The 17,982-nt window shown below is 51.4% G+C and overlaps 5 protein-coding genes across 5 annotated transcripts; all 5 read right to left on the bottom strand.

Annotated features, from left to right (window-relative positions):
* Nucleotides 1–60: 60 nt before the first annotated feature.
* Nucleotides 61–2,078, bottom strand: AYO21_06735 (hypothetical protein; the record flags this gene model as incomplete). Its single annotated transcript, XM_022656694.1, has 3 exons — nt 61–1,769; nt 1,835–1,903; nt 1,970–2,078. The coding sequence occupies 3 exons, from the start codon at nt 2,076–2,078 to the stop codon at nt 61–63; spliced, it is 1,887 nt and encodes a 628-aa protein (XP_022510967.1).
* Nucleotides 2,079–2,534: 456 nt separating this feature from the next.
* On the bottom strand, nt 2,535–5,494 carry AYO21_06734 (hypothetical protein; the record flags this gene model as incomplete). Its single annotated transcript, XM_022656693.1, has 4 exons — nt 2,535–4,397; nt 4,444–4,921; nt 4,988–5,074; nt 5,172–5,494. The coding sequence occupies 4 exons, from the start codon at nt 5,492–5,494 to the stop codon at nt 2,535–2,537; spliced, it is 2,751 nt and encodes a 916-aa protein (XP_022510966.1).
* Nucleotides 5,495–6,274: 780 nt separating this feature from the next.
* AYO21_06733 (hypothetical protein) lies at nt 6,275–7,619 on the bottom strand (the record flags this gene model as incomplete). Its single annotated transcript, XM_022656692.1, has 2 exons — nt 6,275–6,860; nt 6,913–7,619. 2 exons carry the CDS (start codon nt 7,617–7,619, stop codon nt 6,275–6,277), a joined length of 1,293 nt encoding a protein of 430 aa, XP_022510965.1.
* Nucleotides 7,620–8,930: 1,311 nt separating this feature from the next.
* On the bottom strand, nt 8,931–11,180 carry AYO21_06732 (hypothetical protein; the record flags this gene model as incomplete). Its single annotated transcript, XM_022656691.1, has 8 exons — nt 8,931–9,079; nt 9,145–9,381; nt 9,472–9,637; nt 9,704–9,765; nt 9,831–10,045; nt 10,117–10,389; nt 10,471–10,647; nt 10,726–11,180. 8 exons carry the CDS (start codon nt 11,178–11,180, stop codon nt 8,931–8,933), a joined length of 1,734 nt encoding a protein of 577 aa, XP_022510964.1.
* A 2,384-nt stretch (nt 11,181–13,564) lies between these two features.
* Nucleotides 13,565–14,422, bottom strand: AYO21_06731 (hypothetical protein; the record flags this gene model as incomplete). Its single annotated transcript, XM_022656690.1, has 1 exon — nt 13,565–14,422. The coding sequence occupies one exon, from the start codon at nt 14,420–14,422 to the stop codon at nt 13,565–13,567; it is 858 nt and encodes a 285-aa protein (XP_022510963.1).
* Nucleotides 14,423–17,982: the final 3,560 nt, after the last annotated feature.

Raw genomic sequence — 17,982 nt, 5'->3', positions numbered from 1 at the left:
CGCGTCTTGAGCGCCCCTCACAGGAGCGATGGCGGACATAGGCATCCTCGAGGGCTACTTTCAAGAATCATTCTGAGACTTGGCCTTGTTGACAACCTTTCCCAGACGTTCCACAACCGATTTCAGAAATTGGCCTGTACCCCAACGTAACACATTATCCACGGCGACAATAAAGTCCTCCACGCCGTCTAATAATACCCCATTACAAATTTTCAAGAGCTTCATCTTGAACTTTTGTACGCCATCTTCAAGATGGGTGTAGTGGGCCCAGAGCTCATGGTATGGGCCCTCGGTACAGATGGAGAAGAAGAGCGGAGGCTGAATCGTCGACGATGGAAGTGCAAAATCGGACGTTGAGCGCTTGACCAGTTCATTTAGGCAAAGCTGCATCTTGAGGCCACAGGCCCCGGAGACTGCGGCCTGATTTTGTGCTTCAAAGACTTGCTTGCCTGTCGAATAGGCTTTACCCTCGACGACGGCAAATGGAAAGACAAGGTCTGATTTGCGTTGCGTCGGCACTGCGATTAGCAGCGGCTCCATAGATCCGCCTCGCTTGCTCGGAATCATTGTGTCCTCGAGCATATTGAGAAATCTCTTAGCCTCAGTTTTATTGAGATCCTGTGGCGTAAGAATCGAGAGGGCCGAAATGAGGGATTCTTCTTTTATACCCACTGTGATGTCCGGACGAGGTGTTTTGATTGGGAAGGTTTCCTTTGGTTTCTCCATGAGGGAACAATTTATAGGAGGAGGCATGACGGCCGGTTCGAGTTGCCTGTTGTCGCGAGAAGGATTCAATGCGTCGACCATTGAAGATTGGGGGGAGGAGCACATCTGGCCTCCAGACTGTTGCTGGCGTTTCGGTGGTGGAGGAGCCGAGGCGTCGTCAACTTCGTCTTGCTGGTCATTACTCACAGCATTCACATTTACCAAGAAACTCAGGTTCAGGTCGGACTGCTGTGGAATTGGCTTCAGCTCTTCTCGCCAGTCGGCTTTTTCACGTAACATGATCTCGTCGGGGCTCATAGCTTCGAGCGCGCGACGGAATATGTGGACAAAGTCATCTTCCCCAGCCGCAGCCTTCACAGCTTCCTTGCAGGCCCCGTAGAATCCTTTGGCAATGTTAGAAAGTTTAACACTGCGATGCTTGGAAACCTTGGCTTTGACAATGCGGTCGATATCAGCCTCAATGTCGCCAGGTAGATCAGTGTGGATATAAATATCGGCTACCTCAAGATGCTTATAGCGATAGAAGGCCGTGGTGTTTGAGGAGCGTTGAGATCGGACAGTGTCTATATCCGATGACGCAGCTAAGGAACGCCTCGACGAGGTCCGTTTGAGAACGGGACTATTGTTGGCGGAGAGATTCATCTCCCCGTTGAACAGTCGTAAGTTATGTTCAGAGAGCTGGTCTTTAGAAGGACCCAGACTTCGGAATTGTGTTATATTTTTGGGTAAATCCTCAGGTAGTTCGAGGAGTGGAGGCGGACTTTTCCGAGGTTGTTTTGTGACATGCTCGTCTTGAGCATTATACACTTTGACTTCAGCGTCAGCTTGAGATTCGTGCGATCGTTTCCGCTTAATCCCAGTCGACTGAGGGGTGAATTGGTGAGGGTTTTCTTCAGGATAATAGTGATGCTCCGCTGCAGATGAATTCGTCTGTCCTCCTCTTGCAGTTCGGGACTGGTTCACGATTTGTGGCTTTTGTGATCGCGGGCTCGTGCGGTAGGGCTTGCCGCGCGCGTTCGGGTTTCGCTGGCGGTGCGGGTTTGCTGTAACAGAGTCAGTGACACGATTATGGGGCAATGAAGCGGGTAGAGAGAGAAAGCAGACTGACAGTTATACCGTGTTTTTCGTGTTGTTTGCGAGCACTCAGTTGTATCTTTGTTGTCGTCTTCATCTCGTGCTGCAGTATTTTGTTCTTCTGTCCTCGCTCAGACAAGCCATTTCCCAAATGATGAAGGATATTTACTCAGTCTTGAACGATCAGGTTTGGCCTGGTAGCGGCCACGTTTGTCGCGACCCTTTTTGGCTGCCCCAACGTCTCGCGCTGAGTTTCGCTCTGTAACACCCGTGGCCATATCGACTGGTAAGGAGAGAAGACAAACAGACCTGCCATCAATCAGCGGAAGGAATGGAGACCCGAAAAGTGGGTGCACAGCCGGACAGTCTTCGTGAAAGCTGCGACGATCTGAGTGAGGAGTTGGAAACACGCCAGTAGAAATGGCAGTTCCCCAGGCTTGGCGGGAACCTGTCACATTCGCTTGATGACAGAGCGCTAAGCAATATTTGAGTTAAGGTTATATGTCCTTATTATTACTGTCCAAAGTTCCTCAGGAATGAAAGAGTAAGCCTAGCGTCTGATTCGGTTTCAGACTAGGGGCCAATGGCACTGACACCGGTCATTTATTTATCTCAACAGACTTCTATTGAGAACGGCCAGAAATGCTTTGCCACACTAGTGAAGTCAGCTAGATTTTCAGATACGTTTCTGATCGGCGCGCGCCAACAAGTTATGACGAGCCTGGTCGTGGTCATCATTCTAGTCGTCGTCGCTTGCCGTTTGAAGGTCCCCCAATGCTGTCCTCTGACCAAGAACCAATGCTGCTCTCCGTCTCGTCACTAGTATCATCGACGGTTATGGCGCCACGTATATCGGCCGAATACTCGGCTCTGGAATGGTCGCTGTCCGGCGTGTAGTGGACTCTACGACGCTTCGCCTTGTCCTTCCGCTCGTGGGAGGGAGTCCAGTCCATGCGCAGATTGTCCTTGGGTCCAAGATATGAATTCTGAGGCGAAATCATGGTTTGAAATGCCACGGACAGGTCATGTATCGTCTGGCTAAATCTGTAGTCCTTGCTGACTTGTTTGATGCCGTTTATCGTCTCGGAAAAGCTATACGGCCACTTGACGCTCGGGTATGCGAGGACTTTGCATTTCTCTCGAATCCACTCGGGGCCTGTCTCGGCACCGTTGTCTGCGTCCATGGACTGGATCAATGAGTATTGCATCGCGACATGTTCCAAGATCTTGAGGGCTTTTTCCAGCTTCTGTGCCCCTTCACACTTTGTATCCTTGAAATTGTACCTCCTTAACCGCACATCGAAAAAGGTCTGTAACGTTCCCCGAAAGACTCTCGCTGTCTCGGACGGGTTCGTCTCTTCGTGATCATTCGTGGGAGGCGTATCAAAGACGAAAAGACAGTACCAGGTCCGCGGACGCCTTTCACCATCCACCTTTTCAGAATCGAGCCCCTTCACCAGTAATGCGTCGGTTTTCGGGAGCAATTTCAGTGTACTCTGGGCCCAAGTCATTGGCGTAGGGCAGGTTGCTTCGATGTCATGCTTACTGAACTGCTGTGAAACGCGGAAAAAACTCTCAGACGGCTCGGTCCTGCCAATCTTCAGAAGCTTGTACATTTCTGCAGTGGGTCCTGCCGGGCTGACAATCGATGATGATTCAAATGTCACCGGGATCAGAGCAGGGTAAGAGGTCCACCTTAACCCTTTCGGAAACCCTGGGACTGTGATTGTTTCGGTGCGCGATCCAAGGTGCGAGGACAGTCGAGATCTCGCAACAGCCGCCGCGAAACACTGCCTCACCGATGCGAATCGGACACTTCGAAAAAGATCCAAAACCGAGTCGGTAGCTTCCACATCTGAAGTGTCGAAATTCATCCGCATAGTGTGATCTTTATATTCGGTCCTCTTTCTCAGAGCTTCCACGGCATCATGAGCTATCGCAACGTATGTCAGGGCGTGAACCTGGTCCCACAGGTCAAGTCTGATCATCCTACGATGATCCCCGCTTGTCAGGTAAGAATCCACCGCGAACGATGCTAGAAATCGTTGTTCTGGATTCTGGAAAGTGTGTGATTCTCGGTCCTGGCCCGTCCATAGCTTTTCAACAGCATTGAGACAGTCTGCAGTAACGGACCATGTCCCGCTACCGCATATGCATCTCCACAGTTGCCTAGCAAGTTGAATAGCCTTTGCCGTGCTATCCATTTTGCTCAAAAACTCGTCCAGGTTTTCCAAGGTTACGTAGAGAGCCCAGACTTTATGTGCCATATACCTAGCATCACGAATCGCGAGACGTTCATCGTCGAAGAATTTCAGCAAGTGAGGAACCCCAAAAGGCTCCGTCTGTCCGACATCATTTCCTATTGCAGGCTCATCGTAGTCGACATCACGAAAGTGATCAAACCTGTCGTAAGTGCTGCCAACATCAGTGTCTGCAATGAGACTTTCGGATGCATTTGGAGCCAAAGACAATAGGCCACTAATGATGTCTCGACGATATATATCGCGCGCCCAGTCGAACACATAGTCCAGGATCAGAAGGAGGCGAAGTGCCTCATTTTCTTCCGTAATATCTCCCCGCCACAGTTGTAGGATGCGCTGCAAGTGGTCAATCCCGGTGCCCAGATAGAGAGGGATAACTCACGTAATTTGGTCGAGACTCATGTTTGGTTTCTTCCACATAGGCGCCTGAGAGCCGCCATTGCTCACCTCTGTATGCCAAGTACCAAACAAGGGGCTTCACGCTGGAGTGTCGATTTTCGGCTGTGGCGTGCACAAGATTACGTTGGAGCTGAAGCAGGTTGCGAAGTGCAAAGCCCGACTGGGCATCAATCTTCGAAAAGGCATCTGGACTCTTTTCCGACTTTGCTTCTATGAGAAGGAACGGAAATAGAAGAGGCTTGATGAAGGGTTTGAATGGGCTTGTCCTGATCGAGTCCACGATCAAGTTACCATCTGGGCCTTCCGTTTCGTGTAGGATCCTGTCCAGTCTCTTGGTGAGTCTAATGCCTACTATACGGTCAGGCTTTTTGCCTTTGGTGACTTTGGCCCTGATTTCGTTCTCGTATTGGATCTCCTCATCGGCTCGATCATCAAAAAGCGGATTTAGGCCTTCGTCAAATCTGCATCAGGGTTAGACTGTACCTTTGGGGTGTCGGTCTGGACAGGCACTGACTGGTCTTCCCCACGCCTGCGCGACGGGCACTGGCATATTCTTCGATTTTTCTGTCTTGTCGCCAGATCTTCCATGCTCCCGTTGGCTGCAGTCAAAGCGACTTCCATTTCAGATTTCCAGAGGCGGGCGCGACATTCAGGGCAAAACACCAGTCAACGTCCCGCACAAACCTCTCGGCACGACATATCTGGGCTTACCATGCGACTTCAATGCTGAATCGAGCCAGGATCTCCGATTCTATGCTTAAACGCCAACTAGACTCGTTCTTGTCCTGTTCGAGGCATCGCAGGGCTTTGGCGCTGATGGCCTTTGCGCGTTCAACTGTCTTCAGTCTCCAAGGCTTTTGGGTCGATTCTACGGTGATATCTGGGCGGTATTTGTCAAGATCGTAGCTCCCCAGGGTCGAGATATCCCGAAAAAGGGCTTCGTGCCCTTCAGCTTGACGTTTATTGAGGTCGAAAAATATGTTGTATTGCCTCAAAAGTCTGGATGTGTCGATTTCCGCTGTGGTGTCCGCCATTATCTCTGCGGTGGTGGCAGAGATCAATGTAGAGACAACGAACCTTGTTGTCTGACGTTCAACGAGACTTGAGAACTGGCAACAGCTGAAACATCCTAACACGAATCCAGCTAGTGAGTAAATATTGTCGCTTGAGATCATGCTATCTCGTTGGATCACCTTGACCCCTGAAAAGAGACAGCGGCTATTGAGGCGCCGAGACGGCCTTTTGCCGCAAGCTTTTGAGACAGATAGGGCCGCACCTCCCACGTCCATGAAATCGCATCGTTGAATGTGGTAATGGGCAAGTCCAATGCGCAGACTGACGGTGAGAGTTCGATTCAGTTCCAACTGCTATTCCGAGACCGAGAAGAATCCAGCTTGCTGACGGATGTAAAGCTTTACAGGGCCTAGCACATCCAAACTCGTTGGTGGAGAAGAAAGCACATCAGTCCTCCGTCGCAACGGGTTCCTCAGACTTCCAAGGCGTCATTTGACAGCGAAAATATTTCGGACAACAATTGGTTGTCAAGTTCAGTAATTCATACAATGGCAAGTGTTACAATGCCAAGTCCTGGTCGACTTCCAGAAGCAGCTCTGTCGAGCAGCTCCTTCCAAGCTCCCCCAGGTCTAAACATCAATAAAACGCAGCCACCGTCAGCCTTTTTTGCACGATGAAAGGCTCGTCGCCGCAATGGTATCTGCTCATAAAGCTAATAACTAGAGGACGGGAGTCTCTCAACCAGGAAAAATAGGTCGGTAAGGGCTCCCGTGGGCAGACGAGGGAAGTGATTGAGGGCCTCAGAGACCCATCAGGTCATCCACAGTGTAATGGGTGTCTGGAGGCCCTTCGACAATATGTTCCAACTTGATCCGAACCAGTTCATCAAGACTGTGTCTCTCGTCCTTGGTCAATAGTCCAAGCCTGTCTTCCATCGTCGTAATAGGTCCGTGATATATCTCGTCGAACATGGAGCTATGTTTAGCCGCAAGACAAACCCAGAACAGCCCAGACTCAAGCGACCGCTCCATACGCGTAGACAAACGTTGCGGGACTACTGCCGCATCATCTCCTTCATTTGAACTTCCTTCCTCGCATTCGCGGAGAGCTTCGATAAAAACACGAAAGCGCGGCATGAAACGTTCCAAGAACGCGCGGAGGTCTGACTCCCAGTCTTCCGGGGTTTGAAGCAAGAGCCACCAAGGTGCAATGTATGTGAATTCGGCGGGAGCTGCATAAGTAAATTCCCAATCAACAACACCCGTGACGTTGAGATTTTGCAGATCGATTAGAACATTGGAGGGTCGGAAGTCGTCGCAATACAACCGGAAGGTGCCGTTGCGACGCTCCGTGGAGATGCCCTGTGCTATGTTGCGAAATAGGCATCTGGCCACGTATTTCTTCGTGCAGTCGTCTTGATCAGTGATGGAATCATTACGCTGGAGCTGGAGTTGGGGAAATATGCTGGTTGGCATGTGATGTGAAGAAATCGGGCGCTGATTCAAAGACTTGGGTTGGGAATGCTTGAGGGGGAAGGTTTGCGCTTGTGGCCAGTTCGTTCATGTTGAAGGTCACAGGTCTACTGGTGACAGAGAAATTTGCCTCGCTTTGCCGAAGTGCTCCAATGTATTGAAACTCCGGCTTCGATAGTTCGAGGATAAGTTTAGCCATTTCCCTGTACGCTCTCTTCAAGACGCGGTCACTGAGCCGAGGGTTCAGAACTGGCCGTCCTTTCTGGTGCCGATCCTTGAGAAATTCCGCAAGTGGCGCGCCTTCGACAAAACTCATGACAATGTAAGGGCCGGCCCCGCATGTACCTGATCCCAGAACATCCTGTACCGGGATTGATGTGTATCGGGCAAGGTATTTCATGGTGACAACCTCATTGTCGACTTTCTCTCTGCGGTGTATAGTTCTCCCAAAGGCAGCAAAGCGGACGATTGCGTTGAATCCGTCCTCGTACTTGACCCGGTAGCATATATTGAAAGAGCCATTCTTCCACAGGCACGCTGCAGTGGGTTTTCCAGGGTGGTGTATCGGTGCAAGATGCATCGCTAGGTACTCTGGCGATTTCCGTAGAAGAGCCTGCACCCAGAGGGTAAAGTTTTTTTCTTGTTGCTCCTCTGCGACATGATCGAATTGCATCGTGGTAACATGCCTTCCCTGCAGCTTCTATAGCCTCGGACAAGTGTCTTGGTTTGAAATGCAAAGCGCGGTGCGTCCTTGTAGTTGCAGGAAAGAGTATGGAATCAGGATGCGGAGGTCGCAAAGCACAGACAGCGAGGGATGTATCTGTATGTCAGATCCCGTGTAAACCTTGGTAGCACCATCGGCTGTACACACAGAACCCCTTGATTGATCTAGTATCGCGAGGCGGTCCAGCCAACAAAACCTGCCAAGCCTGCCAAGCGCCCGAGGAGCCTTAGCCAGTCAGCCCAGTCTTTCTGACACTAATAGCACGGCTAGCACATTAGGCACCCACTAGGCAAAATCGCCACCAACTGCACATTTCAATGCCTCTGAACTCACATGTGATGAGCACAGATTCCTAGCCTTGTATTTACGAATCTGTTCGCGCTTCCCTTACTGCAGGAAGACATCGCATCCGAAGAGATCTGGCAATGGGAGACGAATGTCCCTCATTCACTTTTGGTATCATTTTGCGCAGTTCACGGTCTTCAGTTTCGCAGCTTCTGTCAAGGACTGCAGAGGCTACTTTTCCTCGAGTTGGGTCCTTTACACCATCGCTAACCAGGGCTCTTTGTGCTTGGAGAATAGAACTCTTACCCTAGAGATCCTCGACCTAAGAAATGGTGCAAACCCTACTAATTTCCCCAAGACAACAGATGCATTATACGGTTGACTTCTGAGTTAATGATATTCTATCCTGCCATGATAAGCTTTCTCTGCGCTTTCAGCCAAATCCTGCCCACGGCAGCGGAGACCCTCCTCGTCAGATCTCCGCTCTCACAATCACGAGGGCCGTACGCGCAAGATTCTTCGATCCCAACTTCGACCGTGGACCTTCTACGCTCACCTCACCGATTTCGAGGCAAATGGTCTCATTAGGGATCTGACAAGTGGCGTGAAGAGCGCCTGGATATCTTTGAAGAGAAGGAAAACAATGATAAACATCAGGTGGATGGCCTTCCCAACGCCTCACCGATCTTGAAGCTTAGCTGGAAAGCCGAGATTTTGGTACGTCTCGCTCTACGGAGCTATAGCGATCCGCATGGTTGCTACATCCTTGGTGGTTTTCGAGTATTTCCTGCACAATGACTTTGGGTCAAATTGGATATGCACGGGGAATCCGCATGATATATTTGGAGGGCCGCGGAGCCCACGTACGGAGAAGGGAATACTCTTATGTGCAGCGAGACATACATCCAGCCTCATCAACTGTACACCCTTAGATCTATTTTGATGTATTTTTCTGGCCGCTTTGTCGCTGCTGTTTCAAATGTTGAGGTTGAGGTTGAGACCGAGATTGACGATGATGACCCTCCAGCCCATGTCCATGCTCATGGTGGTGACCATCCCCTTCTTCGTCATCGTCGTGCACGAGCTCAGGCCAATCCTCAAAGCCATCTGGCAAGTTTTGTCAGCTGGAGCACTCCATACGTGACGAATTCAACCCCCGACTTTGTTCGGAGTCAAATCTTCTTCTCACCTTCAAAGGCATTTGCCAATTTACGATGGATAATCTCCTTGTCCTCGGTAGACTTCATGATCTTCCCCCACTTGCGCATCTCCGGGTCTGTCAATAGACACCCATCGAATTCCGCCGTTAGGCCGACAGGGTCAAGTTTCTCGCCGATAAAGACGATCTCTTGTCGTCGATCGCCCCAGGGCTCGACAAAGTCGGCTTCAATGCTGCGTCGTGTGTCCGGGTCCGTGGGCCACTGGGCTTGAGAGGCATCTCAGCGTCAATAATGTGTATACGAGCAAGCATCGTGCAATGAACCAGGGATTTGAAAAAAAAAACGAGGGGTCATACCATCGTCAAGAGCACAGAACCAAGGACCACCGCCCTGCAAGGTCAGCATGGTTCCAGCCTGGCTCCATTCTCCGTGTAAGAAAGGCCGTGTGGCGAGCCAGATGAACCCCTTGGACCGTAGGAGACCGGCAAAGACGGGGTTTGCTCTCTTGTTCTCGACGACGACCTGTGTGATGGTTAGACGTCACCGATCAGGTAGTACTCTGTGAGCATGGCAGGATCCCAAACATACCTTAGGGTCAATGGATTTGGAAAAATCGTCAGAGTCGTCTTGGTCTTCCGTCTGGCTGGAGTCTAGAAGGAGGATCGTCAGCATCTGCGATTCTTTCCTCAGTGGTTGTTGGGGTCACGGGGATCACCATCACTAGTATCCGAGGAGTTTTCTTCGGCATTGTCAACTTCCATTTCATCTTCTTCACTTCCGCTCTGCTCATCCCCGTCGTTGTCTTCATCATCCGCTTCCTCATCAACGATCTGACCCTCCATGATGACAAACTTGTCGTGTATCAATCTATACAGGCGTCGTGGATTGAAGGGTCGTCGTGCACGGTAGACGAAGCTGGAGATGCCATACCTAATAAACCTCATTAGTACCCTAAATCACAGAGGGTCTAGCTCCCCATCTGCCTCGTTGGAGCATCTTACTCTTCAGTCTCCGGCTTGGGAGCGACTTTGAGCTGCCCATTGATCTCTCGCACGTTGAGGTCGTGGAGACTCTGGAGCCAGCCCATGTTAGTGGCAGCTTTTTCGAATGAAAACGTCTCGGTGCGAATGACTCGTCGGGGGTCGACTTTGGAGAAATTGGATTCCAAGACTTTCGCGGCAGGGTTCAGTTGGTGGATGACAGCTCTGATTCGAGATCTTGTCGCTTTGTCCACGCTGTCGATTTTGTTGAGGATGATGGTATTGGCGAACTCTCTGGGTTTGGAGTAGAGGTGCGTTAGCCATGATCCGGTGAGGGACCATGCACCGCCCGTAGTGTCCAGGTCACACACTCACATCTGATCGACCATCAAATCCGTAATGGTCCGTTCATCTTCCGGGTCAACGCCCTCCTTTCCCCATCGGTCGGTGATGAATTCCGTAGTGGAAAAGTTGTGAAAGAAATTGAATGCGTCGACGATGGTGACCAGGGTGTCGAGTTTGGCAATGTTTTGCAGACCACCAAGTTCCGCCCTGTAGCACTCAAATTTGACTGTTCAGCAGGCATATCGTGGGAACGGGAGGAGTTTTGTGCAGTAATCGGTCTCGTACATCTCTTTCAAGATCCTCTCGTCATCCTGCTGGCCCTGCAGCGAGCCGTCATTCGCAGCCTCGATCATGGCGTGCGCAAACTCTTCCGTGAAGGTCTCTGCCACCTGCATTGGTTCGCTGATGCCTGTGCTCTCGATGAGGATGTATTCACACTCTCGGTTACGAGCCAACTTGGCCAGCTCTTCCAGCAAGTCGCCGCGAAGTGTGCAGCAGATGCAGCCGTTTTCCATCTGTATCAGGCGTTCCTGGGTCTGAGACACCACATGGCGCTTTATCAGCGCGGCATCGATGTTCAGAGCGGCCATGTCATTGACAATGACGGCGATTCGTAGAGAGTGCTGGTCAGAGGTAAGGATGTTCTTCAAGAGCGTTGTCTTGCCGCTCCCTAGAAACCCAGAGACCAAAGTCACCGGGATCGGTCTTCGCTCGTTCGAATCCGGGGCAGATCGAGCCATGTTCCGTGTCATTACAGCCATACTCTCAGCCAAAACAACGTACAAACGAAAGAAGCCCAGGAAGGACAAACGTGGAGTGCTGGGGATAAAGCAACGAGAGAAAATAAAATCAATCAATTGACAAGAGATTTTTCAGTTTCGACTGTCTTCCTTTTCTCACGATAGAAAGAGGTACAACTTAGCCAGTTGTTCGGGCAATCAGCAGTGCGGCCCCCGGGTGTGGATTGAGGACCTTAACGCTCTGCATGCTATAATCGCCATCGACTCCCTCGCCACGACCCAACGAGCTTCCGATGCTGAAAGTATCTTTGACCGCAGACAGCCCGGTCATAGCGTGGTCAGTCAGTGGGGGGAAATATGCCACAGTGGATATAGGCGGACGCCAAAGAAACATGTCGTTCTGTCTGTTAGTGGGAGTGACGGCCTGGGAGAGGGCCATTCCAGTATCTCAAATGCTATAGTATCTCCGTCGAATACGGTCTTGCCACTGCATTACCACACACTGATAGACGGAATAGCAGATTGAAGCGCATTTCGCACCCGGTACGTATGTCTAGTATATAGATAGACCTTGGATACTCGGGTTGTGGCCTGTGATTGTAGAGACTGAAAGAGTAGATGTCGACTTTGCCAATGCGCCAAGGTCGGCACTCCAGAGAAACTCAAATTCCGAAATCTCTCAGCGTCCAATCCCGTGCCTTGTATATGTCACCCGTGTGTCATTATCCAATTTCAAGTTATGGCGGTCAAGGGCTACTATATCACACAGTCTCCTGCAACGACAACGATGGATCAATTGATCCTTCCTCGATATTTGCATTTCTCCTCTGCTCCGATGCCTGCAAACGACACTTTCTTGCTCCAATACACGGCGGAGCATGTCGCCCTCGTCCAATCGACCCGTTGCACTGCCGTGTCTCTAACCCCAACCAGATCTCGCCCCCTTCACGTACACGAGCGGTCGATAGCTTCGTGGCGATGAGATTCAGCGAAAACGGTCGACACATCCCTTTCAATCTCGAACGCGCTTTGCCAACGAGTGATCTATCAGCGGCGTCAGTAGCGAATTGCGAGAAGAAAGACTGCGCGGCTTCAATCGAGCTTGCATAATCAACACCGACGACAATGGACAGTGCCTTGTGTCCAGATTTCCCATCACCCTAGCTGGACTACTGGAGTAACAACGCAGGCTAAAGCTGCGACTGCGACGATCCGTTACGGTTTGTCATCTACGTAAACCGTGCAGGGCAGACGGGAGAGCTCGCTCGAACACTGCTCGGTCCGGATTTGGCTGATGGGTGTGATGTACAATTCCGTGGTTGTGGCCGGCCACCTCTAACACAGAGTAGGTCATACCAGTTGGGTGATTACTCAATCGATCGATTCGACCCAGCATTGAAGGCGAAGAGGTTGGTATCTGGTTGTAAGGGAGAAAGGCGGCTCAGGTTTGTATATCGGTTTCTTCCAACTTTCTTTTCACATGCTTTCCCACATTTTTTCCGACTGGTCTCGCTTGGTACAACGACGTCCCTCTGTGGGGTATTGGGGAAACCTAGCCCTTTGAGCCCCTTCTGCCCTTCTGCCTTCTAACAAAATCACCCTCAATATCTCATCAAGAGCAGGGATACTAACCCCAAAACTGAGATTTGAGATTGAACATTGAACATTCAGATGTGTGAAAAACTAAATCATTTGACTGTGCTGATTGTGCTACCAACTACCGAAAACCTGGAGGTCAGGGACTCGAACATATCGTTACCGAGTCTGGAAACACATACATGACCGTCATCTCGTCGTTTCCTGATAATGAAAGAAAAGAACATGAACCTATGACTCCTGCTGGCTGTGCCAGGCACCGGGTACCAGGCACTGCGTATTGTGTACTGCATACTCGGTACAAGAACAAGAACATTGACAATCACAATAACAACAATCGTAGTTAGCATCGCATCCCGTGGCCCGTAAATCGTAAACCATAAACCATGAACCGTAAGCCGCAAATCGCGAAATGAATCAAAGGACTTCAAATGTGTCTCATCTCTTCACTGGCCCGTCACCCCTCGCCCGGGCGCCCGGGAATAAATCATACATTGGAGGCAACGACATAGACCCGAAACGGAGATATGTCAAAAAGAAAATCGTGGGTTGGTTCGTTTGGGACCGGGGGGTTTCTTCGTCAGGATAGAATCGGGAACGAATAACTCGAGTCCAAACGGGGCGTGAGCCCGTAGGTTCTTCGTGGTGGTGATGATATACAAGTAAGTGACACACGCGGGATAGACGGGCAGAGACGGAGACGGAGGCCGTGGACGTGGATGTAGACGTCGAATAAAAGCGACAACAGGTGGCAACTCAAAGTATTGTTGTCAATGCATGCATCGGGCTCAGATGGAGTGGTGGAGATTATGTGAGCATTCTGGTGTGAGGCGGAGGAAGCGAGACGGTGCTGCTGTCGCCGCTGCAGCTGGGGAGAGATCCTCGAAAGCCGCGCCGACGTGCGCGACAATCTGGCTAGCGCTGGCACTTGCACTGACACTTGGCTGCGGCGAGAATGACGATTCGTACTGGCTCGACAGGGTTGTGCGGTCGGCGACGCTGGAGCCGGGACCGCGGGCGAGGGGGGCCAAGTCGTCGTTGAGGCCCGGGATGACCATGCCGGACGAATCGTCTCCAAAGAACATGTGGTCGAGACTGTTCGGGCTCTCGGTGAAGAGACTCCACGGATGAGGGCCGTCGTCGTCCATCAAGTCCTCTGAGGCATGGTGGTGTCCGTTGGCGCGGGCGTTGATGTTCAGAGCAGCGGTGTTGGCGGCGATGGCTTGACCCCGGCCAAGGGTTAACGGGGCCGGCACCTCGAAGCTATTGTCGAAGCTGAAGCCGCCGGTGCTCAAGGAGGGCCCGGAGGACTGAAATGACGAAGCAGACTCGTCGAATCTCGAGACGTGTCTGGGCCGGCCGACGGCTGGGCTGGGCATGCCACCAGCACCACCGTGGCCACCACCTTGGCCTCCGTAAGTCTCGCGGTTCGAGTCATCCTTGAAATGATGCCCAAGTCGACACCAGCACCCCGCACAACCGCATCCGCAGCCATGATGGCCGCCGCCTGAGCAGCAAGAGCAGGGTGAGCCTTCGGTGTTGTTGAGGTGGAGGTGGTGATGGTGGGGTTGAGTAAGGCCTGAAGAACCGTGTAGTGATTCAATGGGAGCGTCGGCATTGACGCGCCGAGGACGATGAGGGGCCATGGTGGCGGTGGGAATATAAGATTGAATCTTGCAAAGTGCGAGGATGCATGCGCCAGGGACCGAGGCTCTCTTTTTTGGAGCTTATTTTGGTATACAAGTACAGGTGTAATGAGATAAACACGTGTTGAGACAGCCGACTCGATGGAGAACAGTTACTAAGTCTTTTTCCCTCACAACAAGTATAATGTATGGCGCAGAGACAGAGTAGAGAGGAGGCTGGCAAAAGGGGACAGTGCAAAAGCAAATAAATGTAGGCAAGTCAGTCGGGACAGAGCAGAAGTAGATATATACGAGTTCGGGACCAGCAGAGAGACAAGATGTCCCGTCATGACGAAGGAGGAGCTAGACAGGACAGTCATGTGGAAATGACCTGGAGACCCTGACAAGAAGATCCCATGGACCAGCTTGAGCCCGGTTGTGCTCTCAGCCTCGCAGTTTTGATTTCAAACCGAGGATAACGACAAACCATTTGGACGAGGAAGAACGTGCACGAGCGGGATACGATTGGTGGTAGATAGACAAACCTTCAGGTCCGGTATATCCTAGTTCAGCTTGTGTTCAATGCCGTGATCGGGGAACTGGAGAGATGCAGAGATAGAAAGTATAGTTCTCGCCAGCCGAGCCAGGGCGTTGTCACAAGATCAGGATGTGAACCCGTTTTCTTCCAGAAGGCCGAGGGGTAAGGTGTAGTAGACAGGGCGACGTGCGATGGACCTTTGGTTACGCCTTACGACGAATGGCGTGGCCATGCATGGCCGATGGCTTCGTGGGCCGTGTGTGCCGCATGCAAGGCGCCAACCTTGTTGGACAGTTACGACAGTTTGTAGATCTGTTTTGCCGACCACGGGTCACGGCTGGCGTCGGATTCTGAAAGAGATGGGGAACAAAAAGGAAAAAAAGGGACCATGCAGCTTGCCCATGCCAACGCTAGACTCTCTTTCCAATGCGAGAGTTGATTGAAATAGTCCTGCTTTCCCTCGGTTCAGCGGGGTTCGTAACCGGTGTAGGGGGGTGACATCAAACCAAGACCAGCCTGGAATCAATATCCCGACGTGCCTTGTATCCGATCAACGACTGCTCCCTCCACCACGGTTGAATCGTGGACGATTGACTGGCTACATCGTGTGAACCAAGGCACGTGTCGACACACTGGGTGACTATTCTGTGGTATATCTATTGTGTTTACAGCTGTATACTTGTAGTAGAGCACTGAAGTGCTTCTACACAGACCGGCATTTATTGTCCATGACTACAGCACTCGCGTCCGCTATCCAACCGACTCTTTGCTTCCCCGAGCATTCGTTCTCTGCTCTTCACCTGTGGTATCTTTGCGTCCCTGACATGCTGGCCACTCGAGCCATGTCCTCTGGCATTTATTTCATTTGCTCGACGGTTCGCAGCGGGAGTCATGGTTTGGATTTGATCCCTGGTGTAGATCAGTTTGCAGGGCCAACTGTATGACGTCCTCGAGAATTTCTCTGGTCGGTCGTTGAAGGCATTTGGCATGACGGACGAGTCAGGAGAGCGTATATCGAGACGAAACTATCTGTGAAATCACAACACCTAAGGCGTGAGTTAGGCAAATGCCAGTAATCGTGGAGTTGAGTCCGGACCTACCTCCATCCCTGCATGACTCACTTTTTGTCGCATGCCTACCTTACCTGGGGAAACGCTGGGGTTTGCGGATGTACACAGAGTGTGAACTCCATTAAATCATTGGGTGGTCAGTCAGATGGCCCTTCACTGCAGATGCCTGAGCATGGACCGCAGCTTTATTCCAGAGTGTCGAGCAAACCAGCACCAGGAGATTGACATCATCTGTAGACCAGCGCATGCGGGGAGATGAGAATGGAAACTATATCGGCAGGGATGAAGCAGTGTAGCGAGGGACTTATCCGGGATTTATCCGGGTCCCGTCACGGGACCCTTTCCATCCATCCCCTTCCTATTATCTACCTAGATACCTGCCTATCCTGTCCTCAAATCCCCCACTATTGTCAATGTCGCAATCTTTCCTCCCCCATCTTTGGACTCCCCATCTTTGAAATAAGGGCCCCCCGACAATAACCGCCTCACCTCGATTGATTCTGGAATTCATTCCGCCTTTTGGCTTTTGAGCAGGGGAAATTACCTACGTATGTACCGAGGAGGTTTGGTAGGTCTCTTGACATGTGAATTTTCCCCTCGACGTGCCAAAGTACCAGAGGACCTCGTGCCCTTCTACCATCCACCATCTGTACCCACCCCATTCAAAAACCTCTGGCTTATAGCTTGTACATGAGACATTGTTATCCTCGAAAAGGTACCAATTCACTCCCTCGTAACAATTATAAAACATGCAAGATACGTACCTCGTCTACTAGCAACTATGTAGGTACTCGTAGGCGTGGATAGATATCGTAGCACCTGCCCAATCCGACCGAATTACCGCATCCATCCATCCATCAATCCATCGAGTCGTCCTCCCGGCCTCCTGGTCTACTTGGCCTCGTCAGACCTCCGAGCTCAGCTCAAGTCAGGGGGTTCTTTTCTTTTCCTTTCCTTTTTGTGCCCCATCACCTCCGCTTTCCCTTCTCCTTCTCCGTAACCTATTCGTTCATTTCCGCCCTTCCCAAAAAAGAAGAGGATGTTCGGACTCGAATTGATCCTGGAAACCCCCCAGTCCGTCCGCGAGTCAGTTTTTTGTTTCCAATCACCACTGGTGCCGTCACCGCCACGACGGTCAAGTTTCAAACTGGACATTTGTATGGTAGCCACCGGCCTACGTGGGAAGTACCTGCGAGTACTCGGAACAGATATACCTACTCGAATAGAGAGATCTGCAGGAAATACCATGTACGAGTAGCAAGTCGGTAGACCACACAACGCGACACAAACCAATAACGATCCACCCCCCCTTCGTCATTCTGCCATCATTGCCCTATGTAGGCACTGTACATAGGTGCTCGCATCTCCCTTCGAGAGGTACCTATCAACCGGGTATACTTTGGGCGATCAATGTCGGACCTCGCCGACCCTCGTCCCTGATAGGCCCAACCATCCAACCCTTTCGACCTTCGAACCTTCTAACCCTTCCATCTTCCTTCGTCCACTGTTCCACTCCCACCTCCACTTCTACAAATACTGATCAGACCAGCCACCGGCCGACTCCACCTCGCTTCATCCTACACCCTAGCACTCTAGAGACCACCACTACCACTTAACTCGGCCTTCCACACAAATACACCTAGGTACACCCTACGTCTTAGCATCAGCCGGGGGTACGGGGCACGGGGCACACGGGGCTAACTCGAGTCGTAGTCGTAGTCGTAGTTGTAGTCGTGGGGCTTCTGTCCAGAGCATGTAACTCGGGTCCTTGGACAGCGAGCTTCGGGAGAATTCAACACGGACCCAAATAACCTCTCCTGCGTCTCCTGTCTCGTGCGACTAAGAGGGGGTACCTGCTCCGTACTGCCCGTGCTCCGTACCGAGTACATAGTTCAATGGTCAGGTGGGTGAGTGGGTAGCACTTGGATCGCTAGACCTCTTTCTTCTCTCTCTCCAGAGTGAGTATGTCTGAG

The sequence above is a fragment of the Fonsecaea monophora genome (assembly GCF_001642475.1).
Source record: "Fonsecaea monophora strain CBS 269.37 chromosome Unknown Scaff48, whole genome shotgun sequence".
NCBI classification, from domain to species: Eukaryota; Fungi; Ascomycota; class Eurotiomycetes; order Chaetothyriales; family Herpotrichiellaceae; genus Fonsecaea; species Fonsecaea monophora.
Note: the sequence above shows the minus strand (reverse complement) of the source record. Positions and strands in the feature narration are given on the sequence as shown.